The following is a 27,997-nucleotide window of genomic DNA, read 5'->3' on the forward strand; positions in this document are numbered from 1 at the left end:
AAATCCACATATTGGGCAACAGGCAGCCCATGAGTTTGATTCCTGAAAGAAGAAAAACAAATGAAGTTAGTTCTACAATCAAATTTTGAGGGAGGACACATTCCAGAGCAGAAGGAGAGATTCCCAAACAGAGCGTACTCGTGGTAGTGAGTTGAAGAGAGTTCAGAGTTCGGGGGGCTGACGTAGCTACCGGTTCCTATAGTTATAACACAGCAGGAACCAACCATTTTCAAACTTTTCTGACTTTGGGGTGGATTAAAATCAGAAAACATTATATGTTGATAAAATTGATTTCATAAAAATTAAGAACTTGTGTTCTTCAAAATACACATTAAGAAATGAAAAGGCAAGCCAAAGTTGGGAGAAAACATTTTCCAATACATACATCTGATAAATGACTTTTGTCTAGATTACATGAAGAACTCTTAAAGATCTAAAATAGGAAGACAACCCAGCTTTTTTTAAAGTGGTAAAATATTTGAGAAGATATGCCACACAAAAAAAATAAGTGGCTAATAAGCACGAAATTTGCTCAGTTTTTAGCCTCAGAAAAATGTAAATTAAAACTATAATGAGATGCACTGTACATCTACTAGAATCAATAAAATGTTAAAAAACACAGAAAATAACAAATATTGATGAGGATATAGAATAAGGGAAATTCTCATACATTGCTAATGGAAATTTGAAATGCAGCCACTTTGGAAAAGAATTTTACAGTTTCTTGTGGAGTTAAACATAGATTTACTATACAATCCAGCAATACTGTTCCCAGTTCTATTGTTCCCTATTTAGTTGCCAAATCTTTTTGGCAAGTTATTGTAATCTAAGCCAAATTGTTTTATATAAAAATGGAAATTTTCTAGCAAGCTTTTGTGGTATCTGATGAAGTTCTACAAAGATTTCATTACTCATGCCATAGGAAGGAGAAGAATATACACAACCAGGCTTCAGGAGCTACCAGAACTAAGAATCTCAAAGCCATTGGCACTTTTATTTTATTCTGCTTTTCTCTGTGAATCAATTGAATGTCTTCCTTACCATATGACAGAAAGGAGCTTTTAAATTTTACTTCTTCCAGTTTTAGCCATCTGAGAGATATTGACCTATCTCTCTCAAGATCCCTCCCACAAAATCCTTTGGAAAGGGCCACTGGATTTGCTTGATCGGGTATGTTCTTAGAGACCAATCAGTGAGGTGACATTTAATGCAGTGATTGTTCCTGCCATAATCATGTGGGTAGGTAGTCAGGGGAGAGAATGTGATTTTCAGAACAGCAGGGGTTTTGGCAGACAAAATAGTGTGTCCTATACATTCATACTATGAAAGGTAATGAAGCTATCCATCTTTTGCTCCCATCCTCCAGTAGCTAATTAACTTTGGAAATTTCTGGCTTTACTTTTTCCCCTAGTGTGTGATTGACATTTTTTTTTACATTATAAAAAGAAAAAGAGATGCATAACATGTAGGAAAAAGCAAACATAAGAGAGAGAGGGAAAGAGACTTGGCATTGGAATCCATTATTGCAGTTCATTTTATTTGCTTCTAAAGCCTGGCTTCTTCCTGTTGGAGTTTCCTTGAGACAGTCCTATAATCAACTCCTGCAATCATATTGGAAAGCTGGCTCAAATGAATTACTGTTGAGAACTAATATAGGGAACGCTCTCTCCGAATCTGCTCTGTGCCCACTTATCGTGTGGTGGAATCTCATGTGTCCCTTACTTCTCTACTTGGGGCCCTTTGACCTTTTGCTGAGCACCTGAGACAGAGAACAGAATAGGTTGGTTTGAATATTCAGTATGCCAAGTGGATAGAACAGTGAGAGTCTGCCATCTTGAGTTTTGACTCCTCAGTTTCTCCCTTAATTTGTGGAATTTCCATCAACTGTGGCCACTTCTATCATGTTGGAAGAGTCTCCTGCATTCTGAGGTAGACATACCTTGAATTTCAATTTAGTTCACTGCCTAATGTTTAGCTAGATACTTTGGTGGCAAGATATTCATATTAGAGGAAGTTCCCTTAATTTCTGAAGCTTTTCATGTGTACGTGTGTGTGTGTGTGTGTGTTTGTTTTTGTTGTAAGACTATATACACATTCCCAAAAAAGCCCGGGTTCTACAAAATCAAGCACTACAGATAATACTGCTTATAAATAAGATAAGATTGGGGAAAAAATCACTCAAAAGCCCAAAAGACCTGTGGAACTTTGTAACTAGAGCACTAGCAAAAGCAATAACAATCCTTATAGTATTATTATGGCAGATAAATCTCTAAACAGTATTTGTACCTAGGATCAAAGTAAATCCACTATAGCCTTAAGCCTAAAGCTTATGCTTCCTCATTCAAGATATAGTCTTGGAGGACATTTAATTCTCTATTAAGAGACTATTTTCATATAAATTTAAAGTCTGATCCAGGCGATAGCTGTCTTCCTTAACCATTGTTTTAGTATGGAGAAGTATTTTTGCAGCTTCTCCATCTATAATCACAGCCTTGCCAGGTAGCTTAACACATGGAGAACCCAGTGCTTTGTGATGCCAGTTAATCAGCTACCACCTGCACTAATTTTAGTGCACTTGTGTAGACTTTCAGCATTTTTCTTGTGGTTTTCAGATGTTGCTAGAGCCCTTTTCCTTAATTTGAGAGTTTATGCTTATTACTTCAAAACATGAATGTGTTGGGAAAAATCCCAGATGATATTGTAGGACTTTCTGCCAATATCATTCCACCTACCCATCATGTATGAGGTAATTACATCAAAGTAGTAGAACCAACTTTAGTTGTATATATTTCTCTGAGGTTACAAAGAGTTTGTCTTTAGACTTCAATAGTCCCTGGTGGAAAGCCTGCTTAGAGAAAAACCAAAACAGAAACAAATACCCTCCTGAGCAGAGTAATTATCTTGAACTCCGGCCAATCGCTTGATTGGTAGCTGTTTGAAGCAAGGTGTGGTTAATCTTTCCAACCCCACATTCACATCTCTAGGCATTGTCTCTCCAGAGTCGGTATTCACATTTCCTGCTAGAATTTCCTCCATTTAGCTGATTCTCTATAATATCACATTGTGTCCCCAAGCTGGAAACTGCTTGTTGTTCTTGGTATCCTTTGTCAATCTCAACCGAAGTTTATTGTGTCTTGTTGCTATTCTTTGCGGATTCTTAACAGGAGTTTTTAGTTTCCCTTACTAGGGGTGGAGTTTTATTTTGTTTTGTTTTTAAGATTTTATTTATTTATTTTGTCAGAGGGAGAGAGAGAGAGAACAAGAGGGGGAGCTGCAGGCAGAGGGCAGAGGGAGGATCAGGCTCCCCACTGAGCAGGGAGCCCAATGCAGGACTCTATCCCAGGAGCCCAGGATCATGACCTGAGCCGAGGGCAGACACTTAACCGACTGAGCCACCCAGGAGTCCCTGGAGTTTTGTTTTCTATTCACAACTTTTTATTTTCATTTTCACCAGTGAATTTTCTAATTTTTCTCTTGTAAAGATTTTTCCCATTGATCATATGAGTGCTTTATGTAAAGATCATTAACTCATTGTCGTGTATTTTGTCAATATTATCTCTCAATTTGCTCTTTATTTTTGAACAAACATGTACCCTGAACACCTTTACTCTGGGATTTCCATGACCATTTGACCGTTTGGCTTCTGTTACTTACTAGCTGCCAGCCCTAGTTCCTCCTATCCTAATTGTAACCAATAACACAGTTTAAGTTTTACCCTTCTTGCTGCCTGCCTTTAGCTAAGCCAGGGCATACCTATAAGCCTGACTTTTTATCAGTAAAGATCCTCTTTAATCATAGAGTCTCTGGCATTCTGGAAATCCCACAATTTGTAAACATATCTGTTTCCGCAGCTAGTTTTCAGTAGTCTCAAACCGAAGGCTACAAGCAGCAGGGACTTCTGGCTGCAGTGATGCAGACAAGCCCTGGAGTTCTATCTCCTCCTGCTCAATTACTTTGGAGCTAGGATCTATTTTTTCTACAACATACCTTCCAAGGGCCACCATGTATGCTAGTGTACTTAAATGGCTGGTTTCTATTTTACCTAGACCATAAGAGAGATCAGAGATCTGTTTTTCCTGCATGGCTTCACCCCTTGGAATCACTCTAAAGTTACAAGACTCCAAGCTCTTTATTAACTATAATGTCTGAACCACAAGAATCGGAAGTGGTAACAATTTATCACCTGAAAGCTTGGACTGTTTACTTTCCAAATCAGATTAGGCAAATGTCTTATGTCTCCCTACATTCTCTCAGGGGCACACCTAGGGTATATGAGGCTCTGGTTAATATTTTTTGTGGGACCCTATCCTATTTAAAAAAAATTGATTTAAAATGTTGGCAGGAGCTCCCCTCTACTTGCTAGATGGAATGCTGCCCCATTCATGAATCACTTAATAAATCCAATTAGAAAAATATAAAAAATGAAATGTTTTACAAAATTCATGGGCACATGTGAGGTATGGTGATCTTCCCATAAATATTTTAAATGTGTTGAGAAATAACGCTTAAATAGTTGTTTATTATCCAGTCAAATGCACATAAAAATTCTTCATTCTGAGTGAGTTACCCCAAGTTAGCATGTTAGTACCATTCAGGTTATCCAATTTGTGATTCTACAAAAGCAACATGCCCCATTCAGCAGAAGTGATCTGGTTGCCAGGCTGCCACCTGGAACTGGGACCCAACCATAAGGACCCAGGAAGCCCCATAAATAAAAGCTGGGGAGCATGCGGCATGTTTCGTGTGTGTGTGTGTGTGTGTGTGTATGTGTGTGTGTGGAGAGAGAGAGAGAGAGAGAGAGCTGGGGAGCTCCTGGGACGTCTTGTCAACCCCACAATAGGACAGAGGATCAAAGAACACTCCTAAAAAGAAGAAACAGGGACCAAGATCCACATGGGTTCTGATCTAGGCTCAGGGCATCTTATCCAGAATAACATTGCCAGTAGTGGCCAGTCCTACACACTGATTTGTGACTTAGAAAATTTCAAGAAAAGTAATCCAAAGTGTGGAGTCTTATGAGACATATGGCCCAGAGCAGTAATCTACCTGTCTGGGCCAGGGCAGAATTATCCCAGTAAAGACATGCTAAGGATCTATTTCTCCTTGAACTGGTTTAGGGGTTAATGTCTTTCAAGTTTTGGAATCATATAAATATATAAGTAACCTTAGGTAACAGGAGTTTATTAAAGGATGCTGCTGTGTTTTTGCCCCAGGTTTTTGCTATTCTAGTGTCTCCTTCCCTTTTGAGGTGTTGACGCTAGCAATTCTCCCACGCTCTCACTTTATCCCAACCTTCTCAGCCCAAAGCAGGAAAGATCTAATTTGTTCAGTTACTCACCATCTACCAATAGATGTTCTGGTTCAGTCACACATGTCCAGTATAACAAGACTGGTTTCCCTACAAGCCCACTGCCATCTTTCTCAAAGGAAACTGTGTACCTAGCAGACACTATGAGACTTCATGATCTGTCCAGTGCAAGGCTTTAGATACATTTTACCTGACTGTCTTTTAAAAGGGTATTCCCAATCTACCTTGCCACCAGAAATGTGTGAGACTGCTTCTCTCTTAGAATATTTGTCAATAGTGAGGAGATCCATCCTTTTATAAATGATCAGCTAAGATGGTAGACAAAAAGGCTAGAATATTGTTTAAATATACAAATGCAATTTCTTAGTAGTAAAATTGACTATTTCACCATATACTTGTTAATCAACTAAATTTTCTTGATGCATAATCTCTTTTGGTCCTTTACTCCTTTACTGATTTAGAACTGAATGCTTTCCACATCCATTTGTATGAGCTAATCATAATTTAAAGATATTGGCCATTTTTTTGCTATATTTATGGTAAGTTTATCCTCCTCCTCCTCTTCTTCTCCTTCTTCTTCTCCCTTCTTCTTCCTCCTCCTCCTCCTTCTTCTTCTTGCTTTCAAACTTTGGATAAGTTTATCTTTTAATGGATATAATTTCAGAATTTTTCAGATAATCAAAGCTATTAATATTTTTCTTTGTAATTCATTTCATCCCTTTGGCTCTTAAAAACCGTTCCTTTTCTGTTTCATAGATTTGTTAAACATTTTAAATTCCTCTTGTTTTAATATTGTCTGTATTTAAAATGTTTATTTAAACTCATGGATACAAAGAGCACATTGGTGGTTGCCAGAGGTGGGGGTAGGGTGAAATGGGTGGTCGTCAAAAGGTACAAACTTCCAGTTATAAAATAAATAAGTTCTGGGATGTAGTGTACAGCATGGTGACTATAGTTGATAATACTGAATTGTATATTTGAAAATATATAATCTAAATTAATATTTTGAACAAAAAAGTATTCATTTCCTATCTGCATTAATAATTGAAACATCTTGTTCCATTTATTTATGGTGTTACTTATTTTTAGTTACATATTTTTATATAAAATAAAGTTTGTGTCTCAAGAGTAGGTAAAGAATGGTCTAGATTGGGCTAAAATACCAAAGTAAATATGAGATATTCATAGGTCACTCAATAAATAAACTGTGAATCAAAATTGACATCAGCTTAATTTTATTTCATAATCAACTAAACATTTCAAATTAAACAGAACTTTAAAAGTTCCTAGTTTTTATCTTAATTTCACATTTTATACGTTGCACAATATATATAAGATATTCAGTTTGATTGTTTCATAACTTGGGGAGAGGGGTGGCAACAATTCTGCCAGATCGTTAAATTCACCAGAAGATTTTTGCTCCCTTTTTCCTAATTTGAGAGATATAAAGCAATTTTTATTCCCAATATAAATTCTAGATAAAAACCATACACTTTGCTTACTTATCATGTTAAATATTAAGGATGACATACAAGCAAAAAGATAGCCTTGTTACTAAGTTAATGTCCTCCTGAAATCTTATGTGGCTATATAACAATTGCTAAATTTGTTAAAAACCAACTTACAACAAATTGGTTATCTTGTGACCTTTTTTTTTCTTTCTCTCTTTCTTCCTCCTCTTTTCCCTTCTTCCTCCCTTCCTTCCTCTTCTTCTTTTTTTTTTTTTCTGGTATATTACATTAGAGAGCATCAATCTGTAGACATCATTAAGAAAAATTGTCCTGGAGGAACAATGGAAAATATATGCTAAATAAAAATATTAAAGAAAATGCTATACACAATCTCTTACTATGTAGAAATTATTACATTCTTGAACCATATTCAGACGCTATTACCTGTGAGCACCGCATTGCAGAAACTAAAATGAGAGTACATTTTTCTTCACTAGAAATCTCAATGTTCAGAGAAACAAACGAACAGCAACATAAGCTAAATAGTCACTATATCAGATATGAACCACAGGCCTTTTGAATAATACTCCAGTGAATGCGTGTACTTAAATGAAAAGGGGCAGTCACAGGCATTTGGCCACTGAAGCCCTCTGGTACCCATATTTGGGAATGTACCTTTCTTTATGAGGGTGGCCCTCTGTGGAAGCGGACTCCTTAAGTAACTGTCTGCACCAAGGACCATATGGCATGGTTTAATCATTGTATAAAGACTCTTCACAGAATCTGAGGTTGAAATTCGTAAGAAAGCACACAAGGGATGATGCCTGATGAGTCGATCGAGGAAGGAGAATTCTTCATGGTTATAACATGTATTTCATGACAGTACTGACCCTTATTTGTTTGTCTGGAAGTTCCAGCAGAAAGTCTCTAGATAAAGTGCTTTCCCAATTGCTAGATTTAGATCTAAGAAATACAATTTATCCCTTAGGAAAAATGTAAGCTCAGTGTTAAAGTTTGTTTTTAGGTCAATGAATTGGATTTGCTGTTGTTGTTTTTCTAACAACATAACTGCAACAGTGAAGAAAAGTTAAATCATCTCAGTAAACCCATGGATTTTGCCTCAGTAATGTAGATAACTATTCTTGGGAAAGGCACAAAAATAAGTGTCAAAATTGAAGTGTTCTATAATACCCACAGAGATTCCCTTTCTTTGCTTGGTTCCCACATCTCTCATAAATGAGTGCCATCAAGGAACTTTAAAATCTCTGTTCTGTCATTTTTGTGCTCATATAATCCATTAAAAATCCAGGTTTGTAAGTTGATTCATGTCATTCTGAAGAAAGTAAAATTAAAATTCCTTAGGACAGGTTTATTTTTAAAAAGCGACATAGTGATTTTTTTCCCCTTTATAGTCACATCGGACAGTGAATGAGGATTGTAAACCACGAGTATCTAAAGTTTTAATTTTAGTCTAAAATATATGTATGTGCTGTATCACAGCTGAGTCTTAGATAAGAATCACCGTCTTTAACAGCCTTCACGTTGAGTACAAAATACATAAATAGATAACTATTTGGGAAATATTACTATTTTGTGAGTCACAAGGAAGGAAAGCACGTATTCAAAGAAAATATGTTTTACATTGTAATGCCCAACTGACTGAGCATAACTCAGCTTGGAAACTCATTAGCTGCTTGGCCCATGACCTCAAAATTCTGTGTAGCCTATTTGTAATTTTGTGTCAGTAAAAGACAAGTAAAGGAAGAAACAAACTAAAAACCAAAGCGCCCTCCTCAGGAATCTGGGAATGCCTTTATAATGGACTCATAGGCAGGCGGAGGCGGTGTGGAAAAGCCCACTCGAAGGCTGTGACCGGACCAGTGGAAATCAGGACGGCCCAGGCTGTGCGAAGCGCTGATGGCGGGAACCGTGCTGGGAGTGGGCAGAGTCACCAGCTGACTGTCAGTTTCCACGGGAAGTGGGGGGCTTTGCAGGAAGGGATGGAAAGTGGAAGCTCTGAAGCTTGATTTCCTTGGAAAGGAATTTGCTTGTTCCAGGGAAGCTTGTCGCTGGAAGGTGAGACTGGCCAGGCCGAGGTTGCTCCGCCGTTCACAGCCACTGTGCCGGTAAAATCCAGTTCTGTTGAGGCCATGGTTGTAAGAAGCCCTTGATCGCCGGTTCGGACTCCATTGTGAGATGGGGGCGCTGGCTCTTCTTCGAGACAAACAAACAAACAGAGCCCAAATAAATCCTGCAATTATGAGCACAATTGCAATGGACACTGTGAAGGATGTTATGACATCCTCTGAAACAAACAAACAAACAAAAATCAAATAGGTAATTTAATCTGTAAATAGGTGTTCAATGAAAAACACAGGGCAGAATACAAATAGTAACTATGGAATATGTGATCAATTGAAACAGATTTTGAATTAGGGAAATAAAAGACAGTGCTAGATGCATATGAATATCAGCTGATATGCTTCCATTTATTAAAGCAAAAGGATATAAAATAGCATGTTTAGCTATAGCATTCCCGTTGCTTATGCTATTTTCTCACCTTAAAGAAATAAATGATAAAAATAGTCTTCTTTTCTTTAAAGGCCATTCTTTGGCTCATAAATTTTTATAAGGTTGCAAATATAGTCCAAAGATTATTTCCTTTTGAGTTATAGCGGTAATAATGTGCCAGAAATTGATAAAGGATTTTGTAGTCAAATTGACTTTGCTTTTTCCTCTGTCTGCTTTCATTGACCCCAGTGATGTCTCCCACCTGCTGGCTTCATGATGTCTCACTTCCTGTGCTCCTTCTGAGACAAGAAGTGCTGAGCTAGAACCGGCTGGTGGGCTGACTGATTTATGTTCTATTTCCTGAGCTCCTGTACTGTAACCTGTATTTCTGACTCATTGATGACATGACCTATGAAGACTACTGTGCTCTTTCTCAGACCACCAGTTCCAGTTCATGCTGCTATCATGCCTTCACTGTGCTAATGAAATTTTTATCCCCTGAATCCATAGAATCTCTGCTATACATCAGTATCCTGCAATTCACAGAACTTGTATTTGTTCAGGATTTCCTGTTCCAGGAGCAGGGGAGTTGTTTTCCCAAAATGGAAATTCTACGTTATTGCTACTTGTGAACTGAAAACATATTTTTGAGTAAAGCTGATTAGCAGAGCCCCTGCTCTGAATGTAAAGACACTCTGGATATTAGAAGACCCCTCCATCTTCATCACCCACCACATTTCTCCACCTTCCACTCCATGATCTAACCCACGAGTCATGTTGATCTTCTCACTATCCCAAATCCTGCCTTTTTCTCCAAAGTTCTGTGCTTTTCCACTTCTTTTTCTTTCTATCTACACAAGTTTTAAATTTCTGTCTGAAAAACCTATTCTTAAAGATTCATTTCAAGTACCGCTTTTTGGATAAAGACTCTTAAGTTTCATAAACAAAAATTAGTTACTGTTAAGTAAAGAGGTAAGCTGTCTTATCAAATTGCTTGTCTAGGGATTCTGTACTGAGAGGGCCACGGATTGGAAATTAGCTAAGTGGGGTTGTGAGAGTGTGAAAACAAGAGAAGGGCTACAAGTACTTTGAAGTTCCTCCCTTCGAGAGGTAGAGTCTCTTTCCCACCCCTCAGAAGCTGCGCTGGCTTCACACCTTGCTTTGACCAAGAGGATGGGATGGAAATGAGGCTGTGCAAAATGAAGCCTAAGCTTCAAGAGGTTTCTCAGCTTCTACCCCTGCTGCTCTTGGAAGCCCTGTAACTGCCAGCATCTACAAGCCCAGCCTACTGGTGATGAGAGACACATTGGACCAGTTACCCCTATTGCCCAGGCCAAGAGCCTGCTATCTCCAGACCCATGAATGGGGTCATCCTAGATAATTCAGATGTTAGTTAAACTAACAACTGACTGTGACCCATGAGGGAAGACCAGCAGAAAATCTATTAAGCTGATCCCAGCCCAAACTCCTGACCCTCAGAATTGTGAGCTAAATAAATGATATTTTTAAGCTACTATGTTTTGGGGTAGATTGTTAAACAGAAAAAGCTAACCGATTCTGCATTCTCAACTCAGCTTTATCCCTAACATATTGTGTGATTTTTAAGAAATTTGTTCGGACTCATTAGTTTTTAAATGAAAAAGTTAGGTTTTATGAGTACCAAGGTTCTTTTTCAGTTTGTTTTTGTAATCTAGGATAATATATAGAAAATCTATAATACAGAAATAGCAAAACCAACCAATGCTAATAAATACATAAGAATAATCATTGCTCCTTAATTTTAGGATATATTTAGTGTTCTTCCACCTTATATTGTCACATTTATCTCCTATGTCAAGACCATGTATGTTTAGCTCTACTTTCACAATTACCTTCACAAATGCTTATATCAAAATCCTCTAAAACAGTTGATTATATCAAATCTAAACAATAAATTCCTTACAACAGGAAGATGACTTCTAAATTACAAGATGATTTAGAACAGCTCTGCTAGACCAAGTATTATTTTTCTAAAATGTGTCTCATAAAAATAATATGGACTTAGCCTTAAAATGCAACCTCTTGAGACAGATTTGAGAGTTAGTCTTTATCTGAAGAAAGCAAATAAACAGTCAGAAACTAAAATCACACTTATTTGTTACATAGTAACATTCAAAATTAACTTGTAACTATCAGTGCTCCAAATATTTGGAACCTACATAGGAAGTTGTTGGAATTTTGGGGTGCCAAGGCAATGGCAGCCATGCAAATCAGCATTTCCCAACATTTCTTCTGAAAACAAGATGCACAAATAAAACTATACAAAACCTGCCTTCAGCATAATTAGAAGACAAAGAATATCCAAATTTCAAGTTACCTAAAAAGTAAACTGATAAAACAGATACCAGTACATTCTCCCCCTTGCTTCTACCTCAAGTCTTTACTGAGAGGAAAGACAATTCCAGAAAAAGTGTGAAAATACTGAAAAGGTTCTCTGTTCCCTGAGGGCAATGACTATGGTAAAGGGACTTACACATACAGGCAAGAATGTGAAGAGGCAGGCTTGGAAAGTAATCCTTCCCTGAGGAAGAAGAGGATAAAGTATGCAGTCAGAAGATCACATCTTGTAGGATTCCATTTACAGGAAATGTCCAGAACAGGGAAATCTACGGCAATAGTAAGCAGATTAGTGATTGATTGGTGCTGGGGGTGGGGTGGGAGGGAATGGGAGGGGTTGCTAGTGTCCACGGGTTTCTTTTTGAAGGACAGAGTGTTCTCAAATTAGATGGTGTGATGGTCACATAACTCTGTGACTATAACAAAACCATTTAATCGTACCCTTTAAGTGGGTGAATTATATGAGATGTGAATTATATCTCAATAAAGCTGTTAAAAAGAGAAAAGAAAGAAAAGGAGAGGTGCTCTTTGGAAACCACACAATGAAGAAGAGAAGAGGGAAGAGTGAAGGGATCCTTCAAGACAAAAAAAAATTTAAAAACAAAGGACACATAATTCCTCCCTACCTTCATCCTCTAAAAATAAAAGTCCACCAATGAAAACATCATACCTTGCTACACTGAGGAAATGAGGAATCTAGAATGACTCCTGGGATTCTGGCCTGTGCAGGCAAGGGTGGATATTAGTATCATTCATCCAAACCAGGAAGAAACGTAAGATTATGGAACAAGGGGAAGTTGGTATTAGGAAGATGCTGAACTTGAGTGCCCCTGAGATACTCATTTGGAATTGGGGTTACATAAATACAGAGCTTAAAGAGAAGCAGAATTGGGACTCTCCGTGCTACAAGAAACTTGCAGCCATCCATGGAAAACACTTTGACTAAAAAGTAAGAGTGCATTTATAGAAGTGAGTTGAGAATAGACTTCCAGGAAAATCACAGTTTAACAGGTGGCAGAAGTAAAAAAGAAAACAAAGAAGGACTAATTTGGGAGTTTTGAGGAGACAAAAAATTACGCAACACTGAATCAAAGAAGAGAATTTTAGGTCCAAGTGACTACTGGCTACATGCCCCAGAGACATTTACCTATCCATTTGTTTAACATATAAAGCATCCACTAAATACCAAGTAATGCTAAGTTTATAGGCAAGTCTTAGCTCTGGTGGAGTTTACATTCTACATTCTATAAGACTTCTCTATAGTCTTATATAGACTTATCTATAAGATAAGAAAAAATGTCCTTTAAATGTCCTTTAAGCTGGACTGTTGTTCACTATGCCCAGAGCAGATTGAGGTCAGATGATGGAAACTCATGAGTGCCTCTCCAGAGAGTTCAGTCTTTCAACCGTGGGCAAGACGAGCAAGAAAGAGGCTTGAACAAAGTGACCTAATAGGAAGGACAGACTATAGGGCTAGTAGCAATAAATGGGACAGACCCAGGCCCAGAGCAGGTTGGATAGTGAAACAAGTCTGGACATGCCTGCCATGACTCAGATACGCAGCAGTAGTAAATGGCTTAGTCTGGGAAGTGATGGTAAGAATAGGAAGGAAAAAACTTGGTCATGAGATACCCAAAGTCAAAAGAATCTAAAAATTATTCTAAAGTATTATACCTTCTAATACACTAGAAATTAGACATGGGGTGGGGGGAAGTGGGGTTGTAAACTGAGGTTTAGAGGCTTTTGCTCCTAAGATCTCAATTATAATGTTATACTCTAGCAGTAATTTGATGATCAGATTAAATCATAATGTTTTAGGAGAGGTTAAGTATCTGCTCACTTCATGATATTTGCATGCCTTTACTATTTTATGTAAGTTTATGAGAGAATAGATTTGCTCAAATTTTTATTTGTATCATAATCATTAACACTAAATTTCCTTTAAGTTTTGGTCACTTCTAATGGCTACATAAATTCTGTACTTCACTGAAAAATGTTTTAATTGGTTTAGAAAATAAATAAAAATCATGAACTACTCAAATACTTCATAGAACTGAGTCCTTTGTCTTCTTTTCAAATGAGTCCAGGCAGTTTACTAAATTTGGTACTTTGGTTTAAAAAAAAAAAACTAATTTTGGGGCACTTGGGTAGCTCAGTCGGTTAAGCGTCTGCCTTCAGCTCAGGTCATGATCTCAGGGTCCTGGGATCGAGCCCCGCATCGGGCTCCCTGCTCAGCGGGCTCCCTGCTTGGAGGGGTGCCTGCTTCTCCCTTTCCCGCTTCCCCTGCTTGTGCTCTTTCTCTCTCTCTCTCTCTCTCTGTGTCAAATAAATAAATAAAATCTTTAAAAAAAGAACTACTTTTACCTTATTTCAGTGAGTTTTGGCAGTCTTTGTTTTTGTAAGATGTATTGCATGTAATTTGAATAATTCATTATTATATGTTATTAAGTGACCAGTCATTCCTGGAAAAGTTTATTTATAGTTTTATACCCCAGAGAAACCATTAGTTAATTATGATGAGAAACACTTTAATCAAAGAATCTGAACAAAATCACTCAGAAATGCTGTCTTCCTATTTAGAATAATGAATGAAAGATATACTCTTGTTCATCTAGATGTTGTACTTTTGAATAGGAAAATAATGCATTAGGTAGAGACCTAGTAGGTAAACTATAAGCTCCTTCTAAATTTGAAGTTCTATTATTCCACCCCAGAAAGTTTTCATTAAAGCTTTTGAAAAATTTTGATATTTGGAGGAATATAATTTATTAAAAAAAACGCAACCCTATTTTTATTTCATTATTTTGTAAAACACTATAGTATGTTTCTAATTTAATTAATTTAATTTATAGGTCACAGGCACTATTTTTCATGTATTATATCACTTAATTCCCAAGCAACTCCATAAGGGAAATACTTTATTTCTTAAGTTTGTTGTCAGAAAATTTAATCTAAAATGAAAGTAAAGAATTTAAAATGCATAAAAATTGTATCAATTTATACCAGATTTTTTAAAAAAGATTTTATTTACTTATTTGTGTGAGAAAGAGAGAACATGAGCAAGGGGGAGGGACAGAGGGACAAGCAGACTCCCTGCTGAGTGGAGACCCAACACAGGGTTCAATCCCAGGATCCAGAGATCATGACCTGAGCCAGAAGTCAGACGTTTAACTGGCTGAGCCACCCAGGCGCCCCAACTCCATACCAGACTTGGTAGCATGTGAAGAACAGAAATACTTGGGGAAATTGTGCTAAAGCAGTATTATGCATTCTATACATATATTCTCCTGGACCAACAGCCTCTACCAGAGAATTTTAAATATTAACAACTTCAGATACAGAATTACAGATGAAAAGTTTCAGCAAAAACTAACTCTTAAAAATGCCTTGGCTCAGAATCCTCATTTTATTGATCCTGGAACTGTCTAAGGTTTATGTGGTCGAACTAACACTTGGTTTATCTTAATAATTGAATACTGACAACTAGCACTGGCCAGGGGGCTATTGCTTTTACTCATGTATGACATAAAATGAGAAGACAAATACTCATTTGCAAAGTATATGCCCCTACTTTTATGTATAAAGCGATGTGAACACTATAGTCTGATTGAGGCTTCTAAATATCTCAGGATATAAGCAGATATAACATGATCTTAAAGAGATATATTCACTTCATTTCAACAAAATGGAGATAAAACTAGAATCTTAAAAGAGAAAATAGATTCAGTTATCCAATAAAAAAGCATTTAAGGGTTACAGGGGTTCCTATGCATGGTCTCAGTGTTTGCCCCCTTTGAGCCTCTCTATCGCTGTCTCTCCTGACAAATAAAATGTTCCCAATGGTTTATCTTTATTGAAAAATAGCATAAGGTTCAGTTTCAAGAAAAAAAATTAGAAAATTTTAAAACAGAATCAAGGGAAAAAATGTCGTCTATTAAATTGAGAAAATTAGCAAAACCAACCAAAATACATGGGGTAAGAAATAGATTTATGTGCCAGATGTCTGTTTGATTTCCAAAATACATTATTCGGACATAAGAAAACAAGGGTAGCATCTAAACTCCAGTAGACCAGTGGTTAAAGAATATGTTCAACCATCAAAATCTTCTTACATGAAAAATTTTAGTTTTGTGGGTAAAAAGATTATTTTGGTGACACTAGAACTAGAACAATATTTCTAGGAGAGCAATTTGACAATAAATCTATTTTAAATTATTACTCTTTATGGCTTCATAATATTTCTATATTGTATTATAATATTTATGATATAATATTAAATATAATATTTAACATGGTAGTTATATTATCTATAATATTTATGATATTATAATACTAAATATAATATTTAACATGGTAGAGCAATCTAAATTTGGGGAAATGGTAGGCAGAATAGGTAATAATGACTCAAAATACCGTATTACTATTATAATTAGACTATATAGGGTTATAGAGATATCTGAAAAAGATTAAATAATAAATTTTAAATATACATGACAATCATGAGAATAATATATATACATTAATAATAAACAAGTTACATTTTGAATGAATGTAGAGTAAGATAAGATGAAGCTTACAGAAGTTATAAAAATGACATTAAAAAACCCATACTGCTTTTGATATGGATTTGCTTAATTTTCATTGTTCAGTTGAGTGCATGTACCATGAAAATGACTTCCTAAGCCATGAAGTCAGTCAAATATCTGTTTAGAAATTATCATACTAATTCTTATGCCATTGCTCTATGTGCAGAATTTTTTAATAGTTACAAATGATAATAATGACATGAGTCTCTAAGACTTGCTGAACTATTGGTAAAAAGCTTATCTTGTTATGCTCTCTTAAATCAAAACTGCAAAAACAAGTGTAGAAATGCAGAAAAACAATTAGAAAGAAATGCTAAGTCATGTTTTTTTAAAATTTTTTATTCAAGTTTAATTAACATATAATGTTATATTAGTTTCAGGTGTACAATATAATGATTGGACAATTCTATACATTTCTCAGTTTTCATCAAGGTAAGTGTCTTCTTAATACCTTTATCTATTCGAGCCATAATTTTAGTATAACCTGTTTCAGAATGGTCTTCCATAAGGTTTTTTTTTTTTTTATTTAACCGTAGTTAATGATTTTTCTGAATCAAACTAGAATCCAGAAAATATATAATGAAAACAGAATCTATTGGTCATACAGCTTTAAATTTTCATATTTATAATTCCATTCTGGCAAATTTTTGATAATAAATTTTGGAAGACTTTTTTTTCAATGTACTATAAAAAAAAAATGTACCCGAAAAATACAAGGGCACAGAAATTTCTTTTTAAAGCACAGTTTGCCTTCTTATTTATCAACAATCTTAGGGGAGGAAAAGTGAGCGATAATTTTACTTCATATAATTACAATATAAAGCAACTTATGAGACAAAACAATTATGTTTAAAAATGCAGATCTCCCTTTGAAAGCAAAAGGAAGAAATTCTAACATCAATAAGGTAAGGCATGTAAATTGGGTATCCTTATCTTGATTTGTAACATATGTCTACAAAAATAACAAGGGGCTGGTACATAAATCCTCAATGAATAATAACTCTTTCTACTAATAGTTGTATAACTTACTCAAGTCATTTGACCCTTCCTGACCTAATAATAACGGCCACTATAGTGTCTTTCAATTCCAAGATTCTAATATTGAATCTGGCTTTCAGAACATCTAATCAATGCTTCAAATTCTGTTCATAGTATTAAAATTTAGTAGAGGTCACCATCTAGTGGCCTTTTGCTGAACTGTTCCAAATCTGAAAAGTGGTTTTATCAGTGTCAATAGAATGGAACACTGATAATTCATAAAACCCTTTGAGATTATAAGAATCAGAAGCTCTTCTAATACCAAAGCAAGCTATCCTGTTCTTGGTACCCTAGAGTACATAGGAGGATGGTTCATGCAATAAGAAGAATTTGGCAAAAATATTTTTAAAAAGAATAGCAATTTGACAATAATATTTTAAAGAGAATAATATAACAGAAAACTCGATTAATTATAATAAAGTAAACAAAGAGTAAGAATTTTCTATGTGGAGCTTATCTGCCAGTAAATCCCATTTGGTTTTTTCCTACAATATTCGCGGAATTCAACTCCTCTTATCTACTCTGTTATCTCCCTAGTTCAAGTGACCACCACCTCTGAGCTGAAATATTCAGGCCTTCTATCTGGTCTCCCTGCTTTTATCATTGCCCCAAGCCCCCAACAACACTCTATTGTCAATGCAGTAGCCAGACTGAACCTTTGAAAATGTAAGTCAAATCACATCACTCTTCTGTTCTAAACCCTCTATTTCTCCCAGAGCAAAAGCAAACTCCTAAAAATGTTATTAAAGTTCCATTTTGACCTGTTCCCAATTATTTGTGCTCATTTTCACTCTTCCTCTGTCTTAGCTCCATCCACACCGTTCCTTAAACACCTTGGATATGCTCCTGACCTAAGTCTTTGCAGTGGTTGTAATCTATTCCTGAAATTCCCCAGCTATCTCCATGGCTAACTTCAAGTATTCACTCACATGTCACTTTCTTATTTAGGCCTACCCTGGTCACCCTATTTAAAATTTCATCTTGTCCCGCCTCTGAAGCCTAACTGGCACTCTTGATTTTCCTTTTCCTTCAAGATTAATAGAAACTAGACTCATTAATTTATACTCTTATAAATTTATAAATAAGATGCATAAGTGTCATGGGCTATAAAAGTGTCACTAAAAATGAAAGATAACATAATTTGCCTCTAGAATGGTTAGAAAAACTTGATGAAAGAAATGAGATTTGAGTTGTCTTTTATGCATGGCTGTGAGTCAAGTAAACAAAAGCCTGGAATATTTACAAGTAGTTTTGACTAAGGGCATAGAGCATAAGCCATATTTTGAATATAATTAGTCAACACTATTACTAGAATACAAAGTAAGTCCAAAAGGAAGAAGGTAGCATAGATTTTTTTTGTATATGATGAATTAGCCTATAGGAAAACACTGAGAATAATTAAAAGATAAATATTAAAAATATTTTTTAAAAATCTGTCTGAAGCCATCAAAGACCTGCCAAAACTGCTAACTCAAAAGAAAAAATTCCAGAAAAAAATCTCATGTGACAATAATCTGTAAAGAGAGGCAAAAAAGAAAAGAAAAGAGAAAGGAAAAGAAGAGGAAAGAAAAGAAAACCTACAGTATTTCCAGTCTGAAGAAACAGAGGACAGATTGTGGCAACCAGAACTACTTAAATATGAGAAAGAAATCTTAGAAAAGAGAATGCCAAGAGGAGGATCTCAAAATTTTATTGATAAGCATTTCCTATATCTACAACTGACTCCAGAATACACTGCATGTTTCAAATAGCACAGGTAGAGAAAATATATAAATTAATGAACTAAACTGAGACCTGAATTGCCCTTAAGAGACAGGCTTTATAGTTTTTTTGTGGTTTGCGTTCTCAACAAAGTTATTTGCCTGTGAGTACAAACTGGAAAAAAAAAAGTTACCTTTTACAAGGTAATATAGCAGAATCGAAAGGCCCATTCAAAATGTCCATGATACAATATAAAAGTACTTAACATATGCGGAAATAAGAAAATGTGACCCATTCTCAGGAGAGAAGGTAGTGAACAAAGAAATAGCCTAAGATGACCAGATGTTGGAGTTAGCAGACAAAAATTTTAAACTTGTATATTTATGATCAATGATGTGAAGGAAAGTGTTCATAATAAAGGAAAAGTAGGAAATATCAGCAGAAAATACAAACTCTAAGAAAGAACCAAATGGGGGGTGCCTGGGTGGCTCAGTAGGTTAGGTGTCTGTCTTTGGCTCGGGTCATGATCCCAGGGTCCTGGGATAGAGCCCCACATCAGGTTCCCTGCTCGGCGGGAAGCCTATTTCTCCCCCTCCCTCTGCCTGCCACTCCCCCTGCTTGTGTGCTCTCTCTCTCTCAAAATAAATAAATAAAACCTTAAAAAAAAAAAAGATGACAGTGAAATGAGTCAGTAAACTTAAAGATAAATTAATAGAAATTATCTAATTTGAAAAATAGAGAAAAAATAATTGGTGGGGGAACAGAGCCTCTGGGAATTATGGGACAATATAAAAATATTTAATATATGTGTGATTATAGTACCAGGAGCAGAGAATGGAGCTAAAAACTATTTGAAGAAATAAGACTGAAATTTTTCAAAATTAGTGAAAGAAATTAATTTCTAGATTCAAGAGTCTCAGAAATACCAAACAGGAAATATATAAAGAACCATGCATAGGCACATCATAATCAAACAGCTGAAGATCAAAGATAAACTGAAAGCAGCCAAATTAAAAATAACAATGTAATAATGACATACTACATTCAGAAAAAGTAATTATTTGAATAACTACTAATCTCCAGTAAGATACAATCATATTTCAAAATAATTAAAAACTAATCGACCCAGAATTGTATATCCTGAAAATTACCATTTAAGAATAATGGTGAAATAAAGAATCTTTCAGGTGTAGGAGAAAAATTCATCCCCAGCAGCTCTACATTAAAAGTTTTATTAAAGGAAATCTTTAGTTTGAAGGGAAATAATATCAAAGACTTAGATCTTTAGGAAGAAATGAAGAACATCAGAAATAGTATCAATGTAAATATAAAAAGCTATTTTCTTTTATTTTTTTAAAAATAAATACATGCACACAGTAGATAGTGATATCTAGGTATATAGATTAGACTTGAAAATTTTTTAGATCTGCTCAGCAAAAGACATGTAAGAAAATAAATAAGCAAGCCACAGACAGGTAGAAAACATTTACAAATATATATATATCTGACAACTGACTCATAACCAGAATATGTAAAGGATTTTCATAGTCAGTAATAAAAAGACCAAAAAAAAAAAAAAGAAAAGAAAGAAAGAAAGAAAAGAAAAAAGATAAAATAAAATGGGCCAAAGAAATGAACAGACACTTCTTCAGGACAGATATTCACAGGCCAGTAAGCGCAAGAGAAGATGTTCAATGTCAAGAATCAACAATTTTTTTTTTCCTGTAAAGACCCAGGTAGCAAATATTTTAGGCTTTTCAGGTCATACATTATTGAAACTACTCAGCTCTACTATTGTAGCACAAAACAGCATAAACACATAAACAGATGCCCCAATAAAACTTTATTTATAAAATCAGGCCTTACATCATATTTAGCCTGTAAATCATACCTTGCCAACCTCTGCTCATCATCATTAGCCATCAGGGAAATACAAACTGAAACCACAATAAGATAAACCTAAATACTGACCAGAAAGACTAAAACGCAAAGGGTTGAGAATAAAGAAGAGCTATTGGAAAAGATATGAAACAACTGGAAAAACTAAATTGTTGGAAAAGTACATTGTTGGAAAAAGTAAATTGCATAACCACTTTAGGAAAAGGCTTGACAATTTCTTATAAAATCAAACATACATCAATGCTATGACCAGCATTTCTACTTCTAGGAAGTTACCAAGAATAATGAAAACACATATCAACAAGAGACTCTTACAAGAATATCTGTTACAGCTTCATTCTTAATAGCCAAATGAGTAAATACTGTATAATTTCATTTATATGAAGTTCTAGAACAGGCAAAGCTAATCTGTTCTAGAAAAAAATCAAAATAATGGTTTCCTCTGGGGATAGTGTAGACAGGAATTGACTGGGATGTGAAATTAGGGAACTTTTGGGGTTGGTGATAATATTTACTATCTGTGATTGGGACTTGAGTTATTCACGTGTGTACATGTTTGTCCAAATTCAGCAAATATTCACTTATGATCTGTGCACTTCATTATTATTTATTTTACACATTTCATTGAAAGTAATTTGACCTTAAAAAGAAAAAAAACATAAAAATATTGAATTCTGATTAATGATATACATACTGAAGTAATTAAGAGGAAGTATACTGATATCTTCAATCTGCTTTCAAATGTAAGCTAATAGATTGGGGGAATAAAATAAGCATTGTAGAAATGTCAATGATAGAATCTAAGTGGTAGGTATATGGGTATTCACTGTAAAAATCCTTTACATGTTTCTGTATATTTGAACATTTTCATAATGAAATATTGGAAAAACATATAAGAGAATATCCTGAACAACTTTAAGACAATGTATTTGGAAATTTAAGTGGGAAAACTTTTAGAAAACACAAATTTCCGTAACTAATAGAAGAATCAATAGAAAATTTGAGTAGTCCACTATTGTTAAAGACAGTGATTCTGTCATTTAAAACTTTCCTATTAAAAATGCTATAGATAATTACAATGGTGACTTTTCTAAAGCATTTAAAGAAAAAACAATGCAAATCTTGCACAATTTTTTCCAGATAATAGAAAAATAGGAAACACTTCCTAACTTGTTTTATGAGACCTGCATAACATTGATACCAAAATGTGACAAGGCTAATCACAAGGAAAGACTATTATAGGCAAATTTCTCTCAGGAATATAGATGCAGGAGTTCTAAGGTCAGGCTTCTAGGCTCATACTTACTGAATCATTGTCTCTGAGCATGGAGCCCAGTGAGAGATGCATTTCCAGATTTTTCTACATAATTCAGATGCAGCAGTTTTATAGACAAGCACTTATAAACACTTGTTTTTCAAGCTTTCTAGGTAACTGAGTTAAGGGAAATAATTGGTAGGCTGTTAATATGCAATGATGCATACATGTCCAAGAGTTTTAAAAATACAAATTAAAGGCATACAGTTGAAATATAATAGTATTTGTTTGCTATTTAGGAGGAGGGAATATAGAGGACATCATTTGGGTGTGTATGTCCAGTCCGTAAGCTCACTCCATCCCCAGTTTCTCTGGAAACATCCTCCTCCCATCTGCAGGGAGTAGACTCCTAAGAGCCAATATTTTTACAGGCCGAAGAATAGAATTTTCAGCTACTAACTAAGGTTTTTCTCCCCCTTGACATTTGACTACCCAATAAATCAATTCACAACCCTTCATTTCTTTGATTACCTTGGAGAGGATTAGTACTGTTAGCAAGCATACATAGAAAAAGAAAAAACTGATGCTTAGAATTTCTAACTGGATTATTAAATAAATAGAATAGAGGAAAACAAATAGATAAAAACCTTGAAAACCAGCTGTTTTACTGTAATTCACTAGATATTTTGAGAGAGATGAGAGTGTTTTGTTTGTTGGACTTTCAAAATGTTAAGAGTATAAAGGACTCAAAAATATATCTTTTTACCATAAAGAACAGTATTGGGAAAAAGGAACCATAGTCTATGGGTCATGTCCTTGTCAACGTGGGCTGCATTACAAAATACCATAGCTTGCATATCTTAAACAACAGACACTTGTTTCTCATAGTCCTGGGGGCTAGGAAGTCCAAGATCAAGGTGCCAGCATGATCCGGGGCTGGTGAGAGCTTCCTAGCTTGCTTCCTTCCTTGCTTCTTCTTGCTGTGTCCTCACTTGACTTTTCCTCAGTACACACTCGCAGAGATTGGGAGAGAGAGCAATCTCTCTTCCTTTTTTTCTCAGGCCACTAAACGTATCATGTAGCCCCCACACTCATGACCTAATCTAAACCTAATTACCTCCCAAAGGCCCCATCTCCAAATACCATCCGTTGCACTAAGGGTCAGAGCTTCAACTTACGAATTTGAAGGGGATGAGGGGAATGACACAAACATTCGGTACATAACAAGTCAATTATCAGAAGCAATGCAAAAAGAACTTTTGGACAGACAAGGAGACAATCTATAAAGTACGTGACTAGTAAGGGTTTTGGAGAAGTGATCATCACTCTGTCTCCGCCTGTGATGAGTTATAGATTGATTTAGGGAATCCCAGAGAAGCTGGTATCTATTCTTAGCTTTCTGGGATCCAAATGGGGAAGATGACAGGGCCCTCTGAGAAACCCTGGGTGTCTGATGGGCAGAGTAGAAGTGGGGAGGGTAGACATGGGTACATCTGGGTCTAGGGCACCTGATAAACAGCTGAGGCTTTTACAACTCGAGGATTGTGGGAGAGCATTCAGTATTGTTCTGGACCACTGAAACAGATGGAAAAGTACCTGAATGAAAGGCAGTAGACCAGAGCGGACATAAAGAAAGGAAAAACCATTCCATTAACAAATGTTGCATAGACCACATGAGCCAGATTTTATGGTAAAAGCCACCAGCAGTGGAGACAAGGAGGGAAAGGGCAATGTCCTAAAAACAGATGAGAAATATGCATCAGCAGGTGTCAGCAAAGACCAGAACTTGATCAAGAATCAGAGGTCCTCTTCTTCCAAAACCCTCCAGAGTATATACCCCCACCACCACACTATGCCCTTTCCAACCTTAGAGAAAAGTCCTAAGGAAGAGGAAAACAGGGAGATTTGAAGTCACAAAATTGCAAATTATTTTGTTAAATCAAGTCAAACTTTTATACTGACATTCAAAACTTTACACAAATCTGCCTCGTCATTCACCTCCACAAACGTGGCTTGTGTGTTTTTGCTTCTGTATATTGGCCGATAACATTTCTTCTGAACTCCCTGAAATTGTCCAACTATGCCTTACTTGTATCACTAACACCTTAACCCATCGACTAATACATAGTGGGTGGTCAGTCAGTGCTTCTGTGTAAACTAATAAACTGGATCTGTAGATGAATGGGTTAGTAAGTTAATGTAGGGAAAATGAATGACTAAAATGTCCTCCCAAGGATTATATCTCTCTTTGAACCTTATCTGACTTATAGGAACAGGTAAAGCCTCATTTTTTCTTCTAAGAAAGATTTTGGGACCATTTCGGCTATTTTTTAAAAAACTCATAACAATCGTTGCCATTTTCCCATATATTGTCTTATGTTAACTCCATAACAATATAGGCATATATTTGCATATGTATGGAGATACAATCTCTTCTAAGAGTGTGATCTTCTTAAAGACAGACATAGTTTTGGTAAAGATTAAATGAGGTAAATAAATAAATGCAAGACCCCGAACCAATAACTCTTAATTTTTCAGTGCTGGCCAAGAGAAAAAAATGCATGGTGAGGCAGGAAATTCAACCAAAACTATGTCTTCTTTAGGACTCTTAAGTACCGAAAAGATAACCAAGTTTAAAGATACGTGTCCACTGTTTCATGAAGGCAGGATGCAGCAAACTTACAGGTTCTGGTTCCTGCTGCTTCGGTGGGGAATTTTCATAGAGAAGGGAAATGCATTACAGAAAGTAAAAGTGGGAAACACACGGTGGTCTTCAGCTGTGTCGTCAGTCTTAAACCAATTTTTTTGTTCCTTCTTGCACTGATTACTATAATGCTTGCAGACCATTAAGTAAGTTTTAGTGGGTGATTACCATGAAAACACGAGCTATTATTATTGGTAATAACCTGGTATCGTTATCTTATTTTTCAGCTTCAATAAAGTAAACCAAAAATATCATATCCGGAAAACAACTTTTTATACATCTTAAGCGTGTTAAGTTTGAGAAATGCATATGGTTCAACGCACAAGTTTTGCTTTTCTCATCTATTCTATCTTTATTCTCTAAATTTGAAATGTCAAGCAGATAATTGAGTTTGGGTGCAATAGACAACACATTGCACTGTACTTTATAAGATTTTCAAAATAATATATTTGTGGAGTCCGAGATCACAATAGATATTGATTTAGATACAAAAAAGAAATAAAAATTTAAAAGGTCAACATTTGTAGCTTAGGAAATTTTTACATTTAGTATATTTACATTTAGATTTTTACATTTTACACTTAACATTTTTTGCCCCAGAAGAAATAATGTAATCTTTCATATTTTTTCCCCAAATCATCCCCAATATATCTGTTCAATATATTTGTATTGGTTTTGTTAATGCTTATCAATGTAACACTCCCCTTCCTGGTTTTCACTATTTCCATCTATTTTCCATTGTATTCACATACTAAGACAAAGAAACACTAGCAACTATCTTCGGAACAATAAGTTTGAATTCCTTCTCCAGCACAAATTTCTATATTTAAAAAAAAATCAATGTTTTTAGGATTGGTAAATAGACTTCAATTAAGCATTCTCTTATCAATTCAGATTTATTTTAAGATTATTACCCATGTTTTAGTCAGTGGCTAATAATTTCTTTTACTTAAGTAAACCTGAAATTTAACTTCTAATGGTCTTTAAAAAAGAGATCTGGCTTTTACAGATTAATTTTTACAGTAAGAACTACTTACTTCTGAATAATTTGTACAGTAATTTTTGTAATGATGAATTTAGTGTAAACACACTCTAGCTATGTTCAGTGTGTATCTGGTATATTCACTTTCAGTATAAATGAGGACAGCAAGCAGTATGGTAACAAATATATATAATGAAGACTTCCATAATTCTAAGGTTTATTGTGTGTTGGTTGTCTACTTGGAATTACTTATCACCAAAGCCGTTCTTTACAATATGCAAACATAATTTACTTTCTTCTTATTTTTTTTAATAATTAGATTAGGATGTTCACTAATATCCCTCCTTTCCAGGCCTGAAGCAAACACAAAGGGTTGATGGTAAAAACAAGAATGCATTAATTCCCTTCATGCACATTTGTATGATGGCAGACAGCTAGGTGAGGATGTTAGGGACGGTCAACACTGCTGCTCACTTTCACTGATAGTTTCCAAAGTATCCCCACAAATCACAAAAGAAAGTATGAAATAGTTCTCTGAGAGAACTAAACACTTGTTTTGGACTGATAAATAGGACTATTGATCTTTTCATAAACTCCATTGTCTCCTTTAAAAAAATTTTTTTTCTGAATTTAACTGAAATTGCTCACTTTATTTTTAAAATTTCTCTGAATCCAAAAATAGTTGCCAGTTTTACATCTTAGCCCTTCTTTCCTTGCCCTTCCCTTCTTTAGCCTTGAAGAACTGGCTATTTCAACCTCAGCTCTACCCTGCTATTGACCCTAACTACCTAGTAGCTGTGTCTGAACTCAGCCAAAAAGTGCTTTTATGTTGCTTCTTTTTTTCCCTGTGATAAGTTTCCTTTTAATGTTATATGTGATGTTATTTCCAGCAAACCTTTTCTACTATAGTTTTTGTCTTCCTCTAATTTCATAAGATTCCTTATTTTATCTGTGTCATCACACTCCTGAAGTATAGATTTTGTTATTTTGATTCACTTTGAAAAGTAAAGCGTATAACATCGACAATGTAAGCTAAAATAACCTCTATACCAATTCTTGATTTAATTAAATAAGATATATAATTTACAACCTTAAGACAAATAAAACTTAATTTTCCAACAAAATCCACATTATCATAGTCTAAATAACAATTACTTCCATCTTGAATTTTTCTCATTTTTATTCTCATTATTTTCTAATTATATTTTGTAACACCAGCCAAAATCTATACTTGTTGCCCAGATTCTTCTTGAGTGTCTTCATAACCCACTTTAAAGACACTATACATGAATGTACTTATTATAAAAAACTTATGAAAACTTAAATAATCAGTTTATGGTAAACAAAATGTCTCAGAGATTTTCAATGTTTTAATAAATTATGCAGTATATTTTCTGCATCCTAATTTTAAATTAAAAACAGTTAAAGAAAATATCTTACCCCAAAAGTTTTCTGGCCATGGACTCCCTAAACTTGTTGTGTTATTAGCCATAATATCCACAAGAAATAGAAGAAACAGAAGAAAAAAAGAAAGAAAGAAAAGCCAGTATGTCCAAAAGAAGCACTTTGATTCTATGCCTTTGTGGTTCAGCAAGAGAAAAATAATTTTCACACAACCCCTCATATATTGTGTTTGCATAAAAGGAAACAAGTGTATCATGTTTCCTGCTTTTATACTCAAATTAGCAACTGTTTTTCTTATCTTGGAATTCCACATGGTTCCTGAGACACAAAACAATTTCCTTCTCGTCATTTCCTCAGCTAAATTACTAAGTTTCTTCCTCTGGGCCACCTCCAAACTGCTTTTGGGGTAAGAGGCTCCTTTTCTTGTTCCTTCTCCAACTCCTACTGACATACATAGGAAGATTCCAAAATCTCAGCTACAGCACTCTGGGCTAAATTTATATAGAAAAGAGAAAGAGACCACTTCCAACATTTGACAATTAGATTTATACAGTAAGATGAGAAGGGTGGGGTGGGGAATTCTGGAAATCCATAATCTAGTCAAGTACAATTAATTAATTTTACCTAATACCCATTTTTATAAATCTCAGTTATTTATTAAAATTCTTAACATGTCTCTTTTCCATTTGGCATATTAATTTTGAAAAGTTATTCACGTCGTTTCATAAATATTTATCTAAAATGCAATTTATATTTAATTTTTATTACTCTTCCATTGGTAT

The 27,997-nt window shown here is 35.2% G+C and overlaps 1 protein-coding gene across 1 annotated transcript; it reads right to left on the reverse strand.

The window, feature by feature from the left end:
• Positions 1-6,526: 6,526 nt before the first annotated feature.
• Positions 6,527-27,440, reverse strand: MYCT1 (MYC target 1). Its single transcript, XM_036072936.2, has 2 exons — positions 27,252-27,440; positions 6,527-9,064 (listed from the first exon to the last, which is right to left on the reverse strand). The coding sequence occupies exons 1-2, from the start codon at positions 27,433-27,435 to the stop codon at positions 8,553-8,555; spliced, it is 696 nt and encodes a 231-aa protein (XP_035928829.2). The 5' UTR covers positions 27,436-27,440; the 3' UTR covers positions 6,527-8,552.
• Positions 27,441-27,997: the final 557 nt, after the last annotated feature.

The sequence above is a fragment of the Halichoerus grypus genome, chromosome 9, assembly GCF_964656455.1.
Source record: "Halichoerus grypus chromosome 9, mHalGry1.hap1.1, whole genome shotgun sequence".
Taxonomy (NCBI): domain Eukaryota; kingdom Metazoa; phylum Chordata; class Mammalia; order Carnivora; family Phocidae; genus Halichoerus; species Halichoerus grypus.

Coding starts and splice junctions, on each gene's coding strand:
- MYCT1 (XM_036072936.2), bottom strand. CDS start 27,435: ATGAGGGGTTGTGTGAAAATTATTTTTCTCTTGCTGAACCACAAAGGC. Junction 9,065..27,251: donor ATGGCCAGAAAACTTTTGGG/GTAAGATATTTT, acceptor TGTTTGTTTCAG/AGGATGTCATAACATCCTTC.